The sequence below is a fragment of the Malurus melanocephalus genome, unplaced genomic scaffold, assembly GCF_030028575.1.
Source record: "Malurus melanocephalus ecotype Western Australia unplaced genomic scaffold, MMel_1.1 scaffold_30, whole genome shotgun sequence".
Taxonomy (NCBI): domain Eukaryota; kingdom Metazoa; phylum Chordata; class Aves; order Passeriformes; family Maluridae; genus Malurus; species Malurus melanocephalus.
In genome coordinates, this window is record NW_026623262.1 from 2,616,059 (window position 1) to 2,634,910 (window position 18,852).

An 18,852-nucleotide genomic window follows, 5' to 3' on the forward strand; every position below is an offset into this window, starting at 1 on the left:
TTTCAAGTACAAATTTTGGAGACATTGTGAATAAAAAATTACTAAAGTCTATGTGGTTTTTTTTTGTTCAGCTTCATGCTGTAATATCCAAAAGATGGAAAAGGAAGGATGCAACCCAAGATTTTAATTTTCCTGTTTGCCTCAACCTTTAGAAGCACRATGAATGATACATAACACAGTAAAATTACAGTGGACAGAGAACTAGTAAAATGAGGGAAGCTTCAAATTAACATTTAAATACAAACCTCCAGAGCGTTTTCAAAGAACACTGAAGTCAGTTCCAGAAGAGCCTGTCGCTTCTCCAGCATAATGATGAGGGCTGCCCATGCATCCCCAAGGGTCTCTGCCATGGCATCATAAACCTGACTCTTATCTTTGTTCTCCTCTGCAACCTTGTCTGCTTCATCCAGCAGGTCCCATACCTTGTCTTCCAAAGCCTGAGGAGAAACAGCACCAGATGAAACCAAGATAAACATTAGAGACCTGTAAACAAAACCCAAAACTCTGTGCTGGTTCTGGTGTCAGGATACTTCAACAGTGGGTCTAATAAATGAGCCACAAGCCTCCTACTCCTGCTTTATTTGCAGTTCCTAGTGACAGGAGTGTCACTATTTCTGTATAGTTCCATAGCAGGCTTCTGAATTTCATCTGCACTTAAGAGGCAATATTTTTATAAAATTAATTTAAACACAGGAGGATTTATCATTTAATCTCTAATACTTAGACTCCAGTGTGTTTATGTCTCCATAAACCAAGCTCTGTCTTCCTGAAGTGGTAGCAATGCAGACATTTGGAATCCTCTTTCATATTGCATTAATGGACATCAGAAGTTTCAGATGTTTGTAAYGTAATTTATTCATAGTTTTCTGATGACTACAATGCAATTCAGAATAGAGTGGTTGGAACATAAGCATGTATTCTCAAAAAACCCCACCTAAGATATGTAAAGTTTCACATTCAATGTGTTGCATTGCTCAAGCTGGCCACCAAATAATAATGCTCTATTGTCAAAATAATTCTTCAATGTTCCATTCCCTTTATTAATTTCATCATAAGAAAGATAACCGCTGGCTCCTTTCCAGCTTACGTTACAAATCTCTAGTCTGTCAGAAAAACTGATTACCCTTTGTTCTGTATTCTTTCCAATCTCCATCTTTGAGCATGAATTAAAAAAGTTTCACTTTTCTTTGTTATTAGAGGTGCTACCACATKAATATGTAATGTGAAAAGAAATTTTTATTAGGCAAATTAAAGAGCCATTTTTTTCCTATGGATAAAAAATTGATAGAGAGAAGCCTTTATGAKGTTTCTTTCTTGATGAAGCATAAAATTGTTACATGCACAAAAACTCTGTAAAAGAAGCGGCATTCATTAATTATCCAACATGAGATTTTATTAACATTCTRGACTGCCTCTGTAACTAATATAACAGGAATTAAATGAGTATATGGGATATTGATAGCTTCTTTACTAACTCAACATCTTAATTAATGAGAAGCAGTAGAAATCATGACAATTCTGACATTAAAAAAAAAAAAAGAGATAAAATATTTTCAGAACTTTACACATAAACTGCTTGTCATTAGAAGGTTAATTTTACCACAATGATCAGACCACTTTCACAGCTGTTCTGAATACACTGTAGAAAACCAGGTGATATTTAAGGAAGGTCCACTCACAATTTCTTGGCAAAGACCAGCTTTTTACAGAGCTGGCTATGTTCTATGTTGAAATAAAACTAGGCATGTTTTTATACTAATATCACATCAGCTTCAACATATTTAAAAGACWTTTCAAATACTAAGTCTTTCCTAACTATGCAAGATGAATGCTACACAAGCAGTATAGGACCCAGAAGTAGATTTTCTTCTTTTTCTGTAGGCTGTTTTCTAGTAATTGATTAACTGTGAGGCACATAATCCCYAAGACAGAGAAAACTGGAATCACTTTTCAATACTATCAGTCATGCTTCGTGYATTTTTTAAAATTCAGTTGCTCTGAGTTGAATTCAAACCCAACCAAAGAAAATTAGAAATTTAAAGCAAACCAAACTGCTGCATTTAATGAAATGCAGAACTAGTGTGCATAAAGTTACAAAAAAAATTATTAGGAAACTGTTCATGTGTAATACCCTTCCAGTATTCAGAAATGATTAACAGAAATTTTCAAATACAGACTCGATCTTTTTCTTTAGCATGTATTGAATATGATTCACTCATTCAAAACAGATATGTGCTTTATTGTTTTCAAATAATAGCTTCTGCATACTACAAAAAATCTAATAAAGTATCAAGAGTTGTCATGTTTCTGTTTCCCCAGTGACAGGAAAAGTTGCATTTTGACAAGACAGACCAATAAAATAAAAAAAGAGAAATATTTTACAGGAAACTACCCTTTTTTAAAGAAACAGTACAAATACCTAACATGGTCTTCAGAGTGATATTAAGGTTTTATTGCCATGGGTTTAAAGTTATGCTTCCCACAGTTGTCAAAGCCTCTAGTTACTGTGTACTTCTCAAATAATTACCCACAACTATTTTAGTTTCTGTAACTAAGTATTTCCATACTACATATGGGAATAGTTTATTTTTAAAGGAAGTAGACTGATACTGCTGGTTTTCTACCTTTTGTCTTTGAAATAAAAACTTTTTAGCAGCACAGAATCATGGAATAATTTGGGTGGGACTCTTCAGGTCATCTGTCTAACCCCATGCCTTAGGTACTCAAGGACTTACCCCATGAAGACTTAAATATCCCTGACAATGGAATTCCTGAACTTTTCTTCCCAATCTGTTCCAGAATGTAATAATTTTCATTAGAGAAAAATACATTTTTTTTCCCTGATATGCAATTGGTATTTCCTTTTTACAACTTGTATCTCTTGACTTAGAAGCAAACTTTGTGAGAGGAAAAATGAGTTTTTTAATTGAAAAAATGATGACTTATGGAAAACAAAATATTTCACAGAAACCTGGTTTTTAATGAGGTATTTCATCAACTTCGTTAACTTAATAGAGCTTTCCAGTAAAGACTTAAAATTATTTCAAGCATTTTTGGAGCCTCATGTTTCCCTTTTCATTGATTAATACATTAATAATACATTAAAATAATAAAAATATACATTATAAATAAATAATACATTAAAATAATAATTTAAAATACATTAAATAATAATAATACATTAAAAAACACCTAAAAAAGGAGTTTGTAGAAACATGTGAATTCTGTTGCTGTCAGTAAAACTATTTCAGAATAGCATTGTTTTAAAAGCAATAGACTAATTTCAATTTCTATGAAATATACATATATATATGTATATATATATATAATATGTATAATTCCCCTATAGCCCAAGAAGAGYCCTGGTAGCTCAAATGAGCCCTGCTGTGGTTCAGAGTGCCTGGAAGGATCCTGGGTGGATCCAATGCCAGGAATGCTCCCTGCCTGCTGATGCAGCTGTTGTGCAGCCACACCTCTGCCCCCACTCCTTCCCAGGGCACATTTGCCTCTGATATTTTAGCAAAGACCGAATGCAAATAACTGATGGTCAAATACGTCATTTATGTAACCTGTGTTGAATAGTACAGCTTTTGTATTAAGTTGTTCGCAGTCATTATTTGGGTACTTTTCCTTCTGTTGAAAGAGCAGGGAATGAGAGGGGGAAATGATCTTTTGTCTTTACTGATTGTTGCACACTGCTTCTGTAACTTGGAATTTTCAGAGGTGTAAACTATTCTCCCATCCTCTTAGCACTGAGATGCTGCTAAAATTAACCTTGAGTTAGTGCTAAAAGGTGGTGCTGAAATTATACAACACAGCTGCTAACTTGAAGCCCAGAAAATAGTCATAAAAACACTATTTTGGTGGGRTTTTGTTCATGCAAATATTGAAATTGATGAGTGAGCTGAACTAACATTGAAAAAAAAAATTATTACATTTTACCTTTTCCTTTTTTTTTGTTTGTTGCAAAAATCAACTCTGCTTTGATAAAAATGCAGCTGAAYATCACTGCCAACTGTACTGTTGGGCCCATCAGGAATTAATTGCCAATAATTCAGAAAATATTAACAAATAATTTCTTCCATAACAAAATTACTGAAAAATAACCTTTTTGAAAATATTTTTACTTGAAATAACTGAAAGGCTTATTTAAAAGATATCAAGTGTAAAAAGTGAGTKCATTATATTACTGCTTTTTKRAGAATGYTATTTTCTAATTAGATTTTTTAGGCTATTAGCATATAAATTACTATTTTGCAATTTATTCTCTATATATTAAAGTAAATAAAATAATTAGGAGCAATCTTCAGGTTCACAAGTCAAATTAAAAACACTGCATGTTTTAAACTTCAGCTTTTGGGTCAGATTTACTTCTATATTGTAGAGGTTCTGCCACTGTCTCTTTCGTGATTAAAAACAGAACTTTGGAAGCAAACCAAGAATTCCTTATTGGGAATTTCAACATTCCATTTATGGCCACACCCACAGAGTCTTTTTNATGATCCAGTGAGTTTGAATATTGGGAGATTCAAACACCAAGACACGTTATCTCCAGGTAGAGTTTTTGTTGGAAACAACAGAACAAAGGCAGAGAAATGTCTATGAAAAATGCAATCTACATAATTTTAACTCCTGGATGTTTTGTCTCAGGTTTTATGGTTTTAATTATTCTCACTTCTATTTTYTAATTCTGAAGAATGAGACATCAAAATGTACATGTACATATACGTATATTTCTATTTCCAGAACACATAAACTTGCTGAAAGTCACCTAAAGAAGAATGAGGCAGGTACTGGGAAAGAGACTTRCATGAAATCACAGAAGGTGATGGTTTCAACAAAACTGGCACTGCTGCCATGCTCTGATTTAGCAAAACAGAATAWATCAGTTTAGAATTAGAACATATTAGATGAGGCTACTGAGGGGTATTTTAACTGGAWGTAAACATTGTGTACATGTTCTCTGTTTAGTCTCAGTTTTAATCTTTCCTGTTCAACATTTATTCTTTCAACTCCATTARTAATAACACATCTGTTTCCTAATCSATAATCATTTGAAGTGKGGCTCTTTTCAAAAGCTRTATTCTGCTTTTTATGTAAGTAGTRGGGTGTTCCCAGTTCCCAAATTTAATGGAACAATGTAAAACAGTAAGAATATGATAGAGTATATTCTATCCAGGCAAAGAATTTTGGATATRTTTTTCCCTAAGGCCCTGAATAACRCACACCAGTTTTYATCACAATAATTCTGAACATTAAAATAACTTTCAAAATGTTCTAGAAATTACTGTTTTCTTTTTCAATAAGTCTATTTCAATTACTCTTTAAAGTACCACCTGCCTTACTGAGTGTCAAACTAGCTRTTTGGGCTTTTTTTAACCCTGTTAAGATTGCTGAATCAAAACCAATTCCCTGAAATACTGAACTGGATTACATTCCTTTCCCTATGGTACTTCCTCTGAAGTAGTGCAAATTGATCACTGGCCACTGTGCCAAAATTTGTCCTTACTTACACCTGTGAATCTTCAACATATTAAGTCRACAAAATAATTTGGCCTGAATATTTGGATTATAACTGGCAATAAATATACTGGGATGAGAACAATGAAGCAAAAAAGCAAAAGGGTGATCAAAGCCTAGAACAAGTTCATAGAATAACATGGGATATGCCAGAATGGTCAACTCTTATCTTATCTTCTATAAGTCAATAGGTTAATTTTTATTGATTCCAAATATGTATTTAGTATTAATCATCTAACTTGTCCCTTAAATAGGACTAGTTTCATGATTAAATCATTACTCTTTCAATAATTTTTGCCTGACTTGCAAAAAATTTAATTATGATTTGGACTAGACTAATCAAAAAGTTAATCATACGTGTATCAAGTGTTGGTATCTGTCAGGATTTATATTTTTTTTAATACAACAGTAAAAAAGGAAATAGGAAAACAAAGCTGCCTCTTGCCCATCTTCACAYACCTAATGCATAATGCATTATCAAAGGCTAAGTGGAAAAAAATCACTATAAACATAGTCTTCAAAATCYACACTATGCACTGTAATAGTTACATTCTCTATGTATCATATTAAATTACCTCACACATATTGGAGATTTTGATGATAGGTTAAGAACATAATCATTGGTCATTAAATCAAATATTAAATCAAACACTTGATCCTGTTCAAATAATGTTTGCTCTCACAGATCTAAAGTTTATGTAATCCACCCCAAAATCAAATAGTTAAGTTACTGTGCATAACTTCAAAGATGTTAGAGGAGTTTATTTGTCTACATATATAAACTCAATCTGTCCTATTAAAACAAAACTTGCTTTAAGGTGCCTTCAGACTTCTCCCAGTGTCAAACACCCACATTTAAAATAACTCWGTTCTTTCATGCAAGCCTGTCACTCAATGTCCAAATGACACTGTTCTTATAATCTGCTCTCAAGAATGCCAAAATCTGATTTTAGGGCTGCTACTTAGTTAAAATTTTCCTAGATCAAGACATGCTGTTTTAATCTTGCAATTCTGCTCCTATTGTGACTTACATCAATTAACATTCAATACAAATGTTTGTGGAATATCTATGTCAGTCTTACAAGGAGCTTGTTTGTGTTCACAGCTGTTTTAAAATAATCAAACTTTTCACACCATTGGAGAATTAAAAACATGGATTGACATTCCATTATGTTTAGCAGTTACTGAGGACTATAGGATTTTTTCACCTGACACTGATGTATAAAGTGGAAAAAACTGTCTGTACTGGAGCTGTCAGAAGCACATTTTTCCAGTGAAGAAGCCTAACTTCCAGAAAATTATAGAATTTCCTAAATTGGAAGGAMCCCACAAGGACCATCAAAGATCTGCTACACTGRCAAAGGCTGGGCATAATTTTTTTCTATGTTTTTAACCTAACCACCATACTGAGTTAGGAGGCATGGGCAGCTACATCAGCTGTTCTACCTGAACCATAATGACTTCAGGAACTCTTTGTGGTCTTATCACACCTTACCTTCAGCTTAGATAGGAGGAATTCATGATCTTGGAGAAGCTTTTTAGTCTCATCTTGATTGCTGCCGATTTCTAATATATTTGGTGTTGATTCAGCCAGTTGAAGCTTCACCCATTTTCCACACTGTAATAAGTAAAAAATTACAGCCTCCAGAGAACATGAGCTTTCCTTCATTTTTTTTACTCACACAGACTCTCAGCTCACACCTACTTTCCATGGTCTATAARTAAACAGGGACAATATACACAAAGAAGACAAAGAGAATACAGTAAAAACTTCATTTAAGCCAAGTAACAAAATTCCAGACCAGTGTTAYCCAAAAGGTGCTAGGATACTGGTTTTGCCCATGAAGAAGAGAATTATCACAAAGAGCTAAAAATTTTTCTCTTTCTTTTTTTCAAAAAAATCTCCCCTTTCATCTGAAGATGACACGGATGGTTAAGTAAATTTGGTGGGTGAGTGGGGTGGGCAGAAGTTACAAATAAATTACAGCAGATGCAGAAACCATAGCCCCCAACCTTATTTCTAGCACACAGGCCTACTGCATTTCTAAACTGAATAAATAAAGGATGGTGATATGGACCAAAGCCATCATGGAAGCTAGAATGGCTCCACAGCACAGAGAGAAAAAACAAATTAGTTCACCCTATACTTGAGTCTCCTTGCAATGAAATTACTTCCCTGCCACAGCAGACCACCTCACAGCAAGGGCAAACACTRAACTGAAAAAGCCTTCCCACAGCTGGGATAAACCATCCTGAATAATCACTGAATTAGGTGACAACTCACCTCATTATCACCTTATTCTGCATTACTGACAAACTCTGGTGGTTGAGGAGAGCACGTTTTCCAAGTTGCCAAAGAATGAAAAATCAAACTGCCAATAAATTCCATCTGGGATTCATTAYTAGCATCCAGCTTTACTCTCAATGCCAAATTTTATGCAAAATGTAGGTGTGGATTCCAGCTCACAAAACAGGCCTTTAGGTGCTTACAAGCACAGCTATAGGCACACCAGGGCTTTACTGAAACACGTGGGACTATGTATTCACAACTTCAAAAATAGCTACTCATTATCAAGTTTAGACTTTTTTTTTTGTCCCCCAAAAAAATCATTTGTGGGGCTTGTAGAACCACTTATTGTGTGAAGTTATTGCTGAGTACAGGTTAAAATAACTCACGGAGCCCCAGCTACAATCATCATGCTAATTAAAACATTTTTGTGGCACTCTTCCTTTTTAAAGAGTAAGAGGAATTCCTTCCCTCTAAGAGCCTACATATTTTGACCAAATTATTCATCCTATTAAAAAAAAAAACAAACAAACAAAAAAAAAAAAAAAAAAAAAAAAAAAAAAAAAAAAAACAAAAAAAACTAACTCAACAACCCAAAAGCCACAAACAGTGATTGTGAAAAGAAGCAAGTTTTAACTTCCAAGAAAACGCTGTTAGATATTGACTAATGAAATGACCTTGCCATCCAGTTTTATGCTAACCACTCCTTTGCCCAGAATATTTAACAGAAGCGCTCGCCACGGAGCAGCAGAAAGCCGAGAGCAGACACCAGCAGCTGCTGCCTTACCTTGAGCACAGCTATGACAACGCTGGCATCCCCAGCCTGCACAGTGACCGAGCTGAGCGTGGTTGTGGATGGTTCCTGCCCTGACCCCGCTTCGTTCGACATCGTGTTCCCCAAAAGAGCTTCATCCATCAGACTGCAAATCCTCTCTCATGGTCCCCAGCTCATTGCAGACAGCACTTGGGTTCAGTCAGTGAAACAGCTCAGCTAACACTGATTAGTCTGCCAAAAGGAAAGAACAGGAGGTTAAAAATAGACAGCTCCATTGAGTTTATCATTCTTGAGGGAGGTTTGACACACCCCTAGTTTGGTAGCATTAAGCTGCCTGTTCTTTTTTGTCACCAGCAGAAGCGTGAAGGGCTTCTTCCATGKACATCACCTGACACCAGCTAAACAAATGGAAAGAAGTTCTCAAATTAAAACAGCAAGAAAAAAGAATTACCACTGATTCTGTATAGGCAAATCCAGTGCTGTAAGGTTTCAAAGATGCAACCACCAAGTAAAATACTTCCTCGCTTACTAGTTACTGAATATATATATTCAACATAATTCATCTGCCGCATCAAAGTATTTAAACAGGATGAGCATGTGTATATAAGTCAAATGCTAAATCAAAACAGGGGATATTTAATCAAAAAATAATTAAAGTTACAGTGACCATAACAATCAGAGAAGGAAACCAACCTTGAATCCTTAAGGAATATTTTAATTCTGTCTAAGATTATGATAATTTACTTGCTTTTCAGTTTAATCTTATACTGTTTCCACAGCCTTCATTTTGTTCTAAATGAGCATATGGGAGTCCTCCCTAATAGTTGTTTAAACTCCAATTAAGTTTTATTCAGTGTGGGCAATTATTGGACACATTTAGTGTTTTAGTAGTGTTTTGGCATATTAATTTTATTGCAATTAGCCCAGAGCATGCCACAAGTAGCCCACACTATGGGACAGCAGCTGCTGGTTTTCCTTCCACAGAACAGCTGAGAAAGTGACACTGGTGTTAAGGCTTGCAAGTCACTCTGCAAAAAAATGATTCCACCCAAGAAACTACATGCACAAGTCTTCCCTAAGCATCTGATTGTTTGGTTTGTTTAAAAATACGTAGCATCTAAATACATTTTTATATAAACTATATTTGCTAATTACAAACAAGAACAGGCACACCTGCAATGGAACCAAGATCAGGAAGCAAATCCTAAAATAGTTTGGACTGGAAGAAACTTAAGGTATTTACAGGGAATTTCAACTGATGTGTCAGGGTGGGATTTTTCTTTTTGTTTGTTCATGTCTGCCCCACTCCAATTATTGGCAGGTTATAATCTTAATCTGAGCACTGCCTTCAAACTGTGAGTTTCAAATGGGATATGAAGAAGCCCTTTATAGCGGTTTGTGCTGAACAAAATGGGCTTTTGTCCTGGTTTTACTGTGTCTGATTTTTGGTGGTGGGGGATGGGACCAAGAAACCACAAAGATGGCTCCTGTGAGGAAGTTCTAGAAGCTTTCTCCTTCTTCTCCAGCAAAAGGAGSCCTRCCCCCTGTGTTTTAGAGCCAATCCATTGTGGCTCTGAGGTTGATGGACAGGCTGMTSRTCAGGCCWGGRCCAATTGCACAGGYTGGTTACACCTCTGTGATGATGTATGGTCTTGTACTTMWGAAGAATTCAAAATAAGGTAGGGCGCGGCTGCCATTTAATTTTTAGGTTGTTAGCATTTAGTTTTAGTATCATGCACTGGGGAAAAACAGAGCAGGAGGGTGAGGAGATGTAAGAAAAAATGGAGACCCAAGATCCCAGTAAGAAGAAGACAGGTGCTGCTGCTGTGGTGCTCGAACATGGAGCAAACAAGCTGTTCTTGAAAGGACTATTTCTTTAATGGGAGACCTGTATGGAAAAGAGAGCGACCTTGCTCTGAGAAAAACCCTGGCCTTTGAGGACTGGACTGATCAGGAGCCAAAAGGGGGAAGAGGCCCTCACGTCTGAAGCGAGTTGATGTTTAGAAGAAAATGTGTTCGGGGGGGATGAGGTGCTCCCGCCCCATGTCTGAAGCAGTGGATGCTTAGAAGAAGCTGTGTTCTGCCAGGAGATTTGAGAGGGTGGCCTTATGCCGCTGAAGGAACTCAGTCAGCCTTGGAGTACTGTTTTCCTTTCTCTCACGAGGTAGAGAAAAGAATCCCATGCCATCAGCAGTTATACACTGACTGTCTCTTGGGAAAAGACCTTCCACAGCTTGGAGCTGTAAGAACGCTTCTCCTATGATGCTGGATGATAGCCATAATGAGTAGTTTGATCTATGTTAAAACTTTCATTCCTGCCCACCTTGTGCAAGGGAAGGCAACCAGCAGGGGGTGGAGAGGGACAACCTGAGAAAGAGACAGGTCCCTGGAAAGAATAACAGGTGTCTTAAAATTACCATTTTTATTCCTTCTCCTTGTAAATGTTTCCCTATCTTTGTTCCCCTCCCCGGAGCAGTAGTATTCTTAGTAGTTTTGAGTAATAAATCTATTTTGCAGCATAAGTTATTTCAGCCTGTCTGACCATTTTTCTGGAGCATATACATATCTTTCTCTCAAATATGTTATGYTATCTGAAAGCCATAAATTTTGGTGTTAATTGGGCTTTTGCTCTCCCTTCTGCCTCTCCGGTGGTGGGGAGGGAACGTCATTGGGTGCTTTTGGCTTTCAGCACAGTTTAAACCACAACAGCTTGGCAAAGCAAAATCCAATCCTTGTGCCTAAACAGAACCATGAACCCTCAAAGGAACAAATATCCCACATTTTCTGAAATTCCTTGTAACACCTGCAAGAAGCTCAGGGACCCTGCCATCGAAACATAGCATGTATCTTAACACTTGTACGTATTCCTGCAATAGGYATGGCAGAACAAAATATTTGATATTTAATCCTAGCACAAAACCTGGGAGACAGAAGTCCTAAAGAAAACTTCAAAATTGAAATGTGAGAGCCCTGGTTTGAATGGAAGATAGATCCATCATACAAAACCTGCTAAATACTCGAGCTTTCAAAAAAACATTCCAGAAGACAAGCAATTTTGGATTTTTCACCCTGCAGAGAGGAACRAGGACAAACAACACTTGGCTGTTGGAAAAACTAATTAGAAAGAACCAGCCAGACCTCTTTTTACTCTTACCAAAGGAGTTACAAAGCAATTTTGGTATTATGTCCTTGAGTTTTGTTCTCTCAGTGGCTCATTCTAAGTGTATTTTTTCATGGCACAAGTTGGGCCAATCCATCATCTCCCTAGGGTAGCCAGACATAAGAGCTGTTTTTCACTCAARTTAAATGAGGTATCATTTTTCACAGTGCTGACAGCTGGAAATAAGGGAAAAATGCCACACTCAAGAAGTTTACTATAGGCAAATGTGGCAACAACTGAGACAAGTGATTCAGAAAGTCTGATAACAAATGCATGCATATTGTATTTATTTGTTTTATGCTAAGCATATAAGATGTGAATATGGGGAAAATCAGAGTAGCAGGCAGAGAAAAGGTATCAAGGAATCAAAACATAGCTTAGAGCGCAACCCTGGAAGAAAAAAGAAATTAGGATTTTGGCATTGCAGGATGAGGCATTTCAGCTGTGTCCAAGGAAACAAAATTTGACAAGCCTGTCTTTCTCTGTCTTGTTTACTTACCTGTCTGTTCCTCTGTCTGAAGCAAACAAAAATCCAGARAAAGGCAGGCTATTTGTGTCAGGAGAGAGAAATATTTTCCCTTTTCTATTGCTGTGTGAAAGAAGAGAGTAAGAATGACAAGAAGAAAGGAACATTCACCAGCTTTCCACAGAAAACAACGAAACTGAACAAAGGAACAAAGGAAACAATTTCAGGAAAAGAGAAAAAAAGATGAAGACTCTCTAGTGTAAATAATGCCACATATTATTTGAAACAACTGTATATAGAAAGGATTTTGAGAGGTAAATGTGATAAAATTCACTTCATTTTCCACATGTAGGTTGTCCTATCCACAGGCTTTTCTCATCTGTAGGAAGTGTAGCGTGCTAATCACGTTTTTGGTAGGCATACACAGGAAAAGGGCCTGCCTTTCTTGGAGATAAGTTTCTTTCTGTTGAGAGCTTTCGAACACTGTGAAAACGCCTCTGGGAGAGACAGAGTTCACTCCCTGCAGCCTCAAAGATGCAAAATCCTTCACTTGGACAGGTTTGTGATCCAGCAGGTCTCCTCTTCCTGCCTTGTCTGCCCCCTGGGAGAGCACAGGAGAGAAGGGAAGGAAGCACCCCTCAAACTGATGGGCAGCTATTTCTCCTGGAAGGAGGAGGCTCCTCTTCACCCTACAACTGGTTAAGTAAGTCCTAGGGTTGAAATTCTAACCAAGTATTCCTAAAACCCCAAAGCAAGAATGATAAAAACCACCCTGGCAGCACTCAGGGGTCAAATGCWGGAAAGAGAGGTCAGAAAATACATGGATAGCCTATGGGGAACAGGAACACTTGGAACTCTTTCTTAGTACTGAGATGGAAAGAAGTTTTCTTGCAGAGAGTTGCCCTGGAGAGAAGGCTGACAGAAAACAGAAGGGATCCGTGGCTCTTGTAGACATTCCTCTTTTACTGAGATAAACCAAGGCTGGGCACAAAGCAGGGCAAGAGGAGGCAAAGGGGCAGCCAGGGTGAGTGGCATGAACTTCAGGCAGGTAAGAGCTGCAGCACAGGCAGAAGGCATTTCCCTGCCAGTTGAAGCCCAGGAATTTAACAAAAGGTGGCTCTAAAGTAGCCCTGGACCTTGCTGGTCCCAAAGGGAGGTTGTCCTGTCCTTGCCACCTTGGAAAGAGAAAGCACAGAAGTCCCAGTAAAGGGCTGGGAAACAGCAGTGAAAAAGTGCCCAGGGGGTAAAAGACATCCTGSTTCCCTCCRGCAAAAAGCTCCAAGAAGAAACTAYAGTCCATGTTGCCTGAAATATTGYTTCAATTATAGAAACAATAGTTCCGGATAAATTTTATTTTAAAACATCAAAGTATAATCGAGAACTACAGCTTGCATATTCCCATTTCTCATGTGCTTCACCCTACCAAAAACCTTTCTACACTTTCTGTTTCATCACCAGTACTGAAGATGCTTCACACCACACTAAGAAATCAGCAYGAAAAGAAAAAGCTACCTAAAACACATGGTTACACAAAGCAGAGAAAATACCAGAAGCAACATTATCCTGGTTTACCCCTGTCACACTGAACATGTCTGTGGAAGAAAATAAAACATTGCGAACTGTAAAACCAGTAGTGCATCAGGGATCAAGAAACCAGCAAACAACACTGCTAATTCAGTGCAATGGAAACAGCAAAAACCACTATTTGTTTGCTTCCAAGGACAACAACATTTTAAAAACCCAATAGAGTAAACAGACGTGGGGAACAATGACAGCTGAAGCAATTCAGCTGAAACATTTCAGTCCATTTATCATGTCCCACTCTTTGATCCTGAARCTTTCTCTACCCTGTATCCCTCTTTATGGATCCTAGAGGATTTCCACAAAGTACAMATGCTATTTTACCTGGAACCTGTGAAAACAGTACCTAAATCTGTACTATTATTAAATGACAGAAAAGAGCCACCAGATTTTACTAGGGTCACCAACCAAATGTTATGTCATTTCAGCCTCCAGACTAATTTTAAGAAAGCTCATATAACCTTTAAATTTAGAACTCCATATTTGAGTTGTGTTATATTAACAAACACAATTCTTTCTACCATCTGTTATTTAAAAAAATTGTCTTCCTGTTCTTTACTAGTCTCATATACAAAACAAAGAGGTACACAGCACAGAGGGACTGCTCACATTTGTATGTGCTAGGCTTGAATTCTAGAGGAGTGTACAATTGCCCTTTTTTCACAAATACAGAATTACTAAATTAAGCCTGGTAGTAATGTGCTCATCTCATTATCTTAGCACAGGATTCAAGATGGGCAGCATAAGAATCTGAGGTGTTGGATTCTCTGCTTAAGAACCTCTGCAGCAAAACAAATTTCTTGTACTGAGAATGGGTTAACACATTAGTGCTTTCAGAAAGAAGTTCCTTTCCTTGTTAAACATAAACCCATGCAAAAAATTATATATTTTTCAGATTCTTTACTTGCAGATAAGCTGGAGGTGGTTTCATAGAACAATAAACTGGAGGAAGAGGATAAAGAGCAGTTTGAGGAAAGGAAGAGAAAGAGAGGGGAAGACAGGCCCCTGCAATATTTCTGAAGCCATTGACAGCCCTGAGTGATTAACAGTTGTACCTCCAAATCAAGTCATTTGAACAGATTTCTCCAAATCCAAACATGTTAGTTACTTGTTATCATATTTTTAGCAAGTTTAATTTGATTTTGCTGTAATGGACAATAAAAAATACGAGTTGGGTTTACACCTTTCCTTAGTGACAGCTGGGAAAAAGACATAAGGAGGAAGTGACTTGATGACTATTCAAGTGTAAAAAAAATGGCAAAATATAAACAGTGAAAATTGTAACTCTTGAATGGGGGAAAACAAATTAAAMAAAACAGAAAAAGATCCGCAAGTGTGAATTGCAAAGGCATCGTGTCTTATTCCCTCTCGTGTTCCAGGTTAAGATATCAGCACATCTTAAGTTTACTGTAGAAATGGCAGGGAGGTTCTCCACTTCAGTTTCCCCAGAATCAGCTGGAGAACAGACCAGACTTACCCCATCAGCACCCCTGGCGAAGCTCAGCATTTCTGTCTCACTGGGTGTTGTCCAAAACAAACGCTGCACATGGAGCTCTGCTCTGCTGAATGMGAAAGTGAAGCTGTTTGAGCCACTCACAGGTGGCACTCGCTCMAGTCAGCCCAGCTGAAAGGCTCAGCAAAGACGGTGGCCCGGGGTATTCAACTCTGTCGGGAGGGTGAGGAGACATTAGTTCATTATCCACTGCTGAGGCTCCAKCAGCAGCAAGAGAGCAGCTTATTGCACAGGATTACTGTGTTCCCTTGCCCATGCATGTAAGGAAAGCCAACAGGACTTTTGTTACTRAATTCCTTGGGAGCATTTGGAATTCCTTCCTGATGTGGTGTGTTAGCACAGTGGAGTTTGYGTTCTGCACCAAATATAGACTTGAGCCAGGCTCCTCTTTCTCTCTGTAAAGGAAGATTAGGATGCAGATTGGAATCTACATCTAACTCTCAGGGCAGCTACAAGCTACCACTAATAAGGTAATTTATCACAGTGGCACTGTTGCCCCGTCTCTTATCTCTGCGTTTAACTTACCTTTACAATTCAGCTGTATGAAAAGACTATTTCACTTTAATACTTTCCAATGTTTGTACATAACTGCAGATGTATGCATTAAACTKGTGAAACAAAACCCATCAGTCAAAATTACACAGACTGTTCAAAGAGAGTTCAAACAACGTAACTGGGCTCCTAGGACCATCTGTTAAGAGTGAAAAGTCTCTGTTCAGACCCACGAAACACCATCAGCCAGCAGTGATGCAMGAAGATCAGTGTGAGTAATTCAGTTAGCAGGGGACCACTTAAATAGATACAATCATGCAAACAACACCGAAACACAAAAGCCATATAGTTTCTACTGTTTGGAAAAGCTGAGTTTCACGAACAGCACTTTCAGAGAGATAAATTTAGAACCAGTACACAATCTATTCCACAGCCACACTTCTAATAGGGCATTACTTTACACCTCTGATATTTATCCAGAAAAGAGATAKTCAGCAGGGGAGTTGAATTTTAGGTGTTAGGTAACCATGAGGCTTTAAAACCCTTTCAMAAAAGTCGTTTATCAGTGGGGTTATAAATAGCACGCTTTGTTTTGTTTTAAAAGGTAAGTCCCTCCTGTATAACTTCTACTTGAAGGCTGACACTGCTGGGGATTCCTCTGTGCATTCTGGTCACACATTTCCCTCCTCCGGACCATGACACCTCAAACACGGGGCACATATTAGGTCGAGCCTGTCCCTTTCAGGTAAGTAGTGAATTGTGTCACATACTTCAGAAAGTCTTGGAATTCCAGCCCCACCCACCCCTTTTTATTTGCCTGGAGCTCTGTTCAACAAACAGGTGTTCACTCTGACACCCAGGATATCAGAAGTGCAACTACAGAATATGTAGAGTGTCCTCACAGCTGGACCTCTACAGTTCCAGGAATTGTTCCCTCCCCACACACAAATATACAAGAATCCAAGATGTTCTCATGGCTTTCCCCATGAGAGGACCAAATAGTCTATGGATTGGGACTATAAATCCATAGAGAGAGAGCTGTGTTTACTTGGAGTTCTGCACATTTGGCTCACTGCGGCACCAGGACTGGGTATCCTGCACGGAGCAGGACTTGGACAAGTGCCCTTGAGCTGCAGCAGGGAGGTTTCTGTCACAGCTCAAGGTCCTGGAGGAATTGATTTCAAAAGCAGAGCAGCCCACACTGTCCAGCCAGCCAGGTGCCCCTGTAGCATCCCCAGAAGCCTCTGTTCCCCAGGACACACACACTTTACCTGGCTGTAGCAGCACTCTGTCAGCGTGTCCTTGTTGGATTTGTCAGCAGGTTCCAGGGACACRGACCCTGGATCAGATCTGGAAGGTTCACACTCCTTTGGAATCTCTCTTACTGCGGTCCCAGGATCTGGAAGCCCATCTTGGCAGCCCATTCCCATCTGAGAGTCTCTTCAGGCTCCTTAAACATGTGGCTGCTATGCTGCATTCCCTTGCTTTGCTACAAGTCCAGAATCCTTCTGTCAGGACAAGGTGTTTTCCTGTGAATTGCAGAATAATTTACTTTTGACCACTTCTTCTGATTTCTCCAGCTAGCTGCTTCTGARGTATCAGTCCTCTAGTGAACTCTGCAGTCAGTTCCTTGATTAAGGATCCCGATTGCTTAATTACCTTAAATTTCACACTTCAAAATAGACTTGTCAGGGACAATAACCACCATCTTCATCTGAAAAAAAGGGRAAAAAATTGAAGTTTAATGATATGGCGGATACAAGATGTGATGATTTAACGTTATGGAGACAAAAGGCAGACAGGCACTATAGCTGAAATTCGCAGTCAGAAACAAAACTGTGCTTGGGGCCCTCATATATATTGGGATTGGGGAAGAGAGGAAATACCAAATCAAGTACAACTGTAAACTTCTTGCATTTTTTAAATTGCACAGAGGTTCTTGCTTTGTTTTTAACCTCAACACAATTTCAACATTAGAATTCAGGAGGCAGAATCCTGTGGGATACATTCCCAGGCATTACTTGAGGCTTGATGTTACAGCCTCAGAGCAGCACTGYGTACTCCCTGAGGACAGAAACATTGCTGGGTTGCTGAGGTAAAATTCTCATAATTTAAAATAACCTACAGATTGAGGTTTTGACAGGCTGTATTAAAAATGCACTGACATTTTTACAGAAGGCTTACAGTCACTGCTGTGCTGTAGGTTTTGCTCCAGTCTGTTCCTCTCCTCTAATCTGCAGCTGACCATAATCAGAGTGTTACTTTGAGGCCCTGAGGTAAAAGAGGTATATACCAAGTGAATTTAAAATAATAACAGTGCTAATGTAATTGCAAATCTTTACTGTTTACTATTTGTCTATTTTTGCTCTGGTTGCTTAAAATAATCCAGTATGTTTCACAGTACTCTTCAGATTTAAAAAAAAAAAATTAAGTAATCTCAAGTTGCAAGGTGGAATATTAGATTCAGATTTTTTTACAGTTATACAATTATGATGGGCTATTTCTTTAGCTAAATGAAGAAAAAAATTATTTTTAAACTATTTTACTGCTTCATTTTTTAACTCACAGAGACTGAATCCAACATAAAGAATGCCAGGGGAGAACTGAGAGACCGAATGCYGAGAGATTGAAATCTACATTTTAATGAGGAATCCCAGAATTTGGCCTAAATTAATAGGAACTTTTGAGGAGTCCTCTGGCTTCCTTTCATTACACACAATTCTTCAGAAGCAGAGTCATCCCTTAAGTCACCCCTTGTCAATGCAGCAGAATCTGCAGTAACTCTGTTTCAGAACCTTACTTTCACTGTTCCTGGGATTAAAATATCATGCAAGAGTACTTCATGGGATGCATATCTTTTTTTTTTTGTCCACTCGATCTGGTATTTGGTAAATATCCTGTAATTAAACACCTTTCTCTAAGTTAGTTTTTCTCACTGTGTGAAGAATTCTTGTTTTTGCAGGGTATTTAATTAACTCACTTCAAATGATGACCTTGATCTTCCAAAATATTAAAGGCCATCAATTGAAACCAAAATATTTAAATATTGTCACTGTTT

At 38.0% G+C, this 18,852-nt stretch overlaps 1 protein-coding gene across 1 annotated transcript in view; it reads right to left on the reverse strand.

The window, feature by feature from the left end:
- CCDC141 (coiled-coil domain containing 141) overlaps positions 1 to 17,569 on the reverse strand; it is a 52,433-nt gene extending 34,864 nt beyond the window's left edge. The window contains exons 1-5 of the mRNA XM_057363732.1: positions 17,066 to 17,569; positions 15,267 to 15,454; positions 8,595 to 8,813; positions 7,016 to 7,138; positions 246 to 437 (exon numbers count right to left, since the gene is read on the reverse strand). Coding sequence (XP_057219715.1) covers positions 246 to 437; positions 7,016 to 7,138; positions 8,595 to 8,723 — 444 coding nt within the window. The 5' untranslated portion in view covers positions 8,724 to 8,813; positions 15,267 to 15,454; positions 17,066 to 17,569. The remainder of the gene's footprint in view (positions 1 to 245; positions 438 to 7,015; positions 7,139 to 8,594; positions 8,814 to 15,266; positions 15,455 to 17,065) is intronic.
- Between the last annotated feature and the right edge of the window lie 1,283 nt (positions 17,570 to 18,852).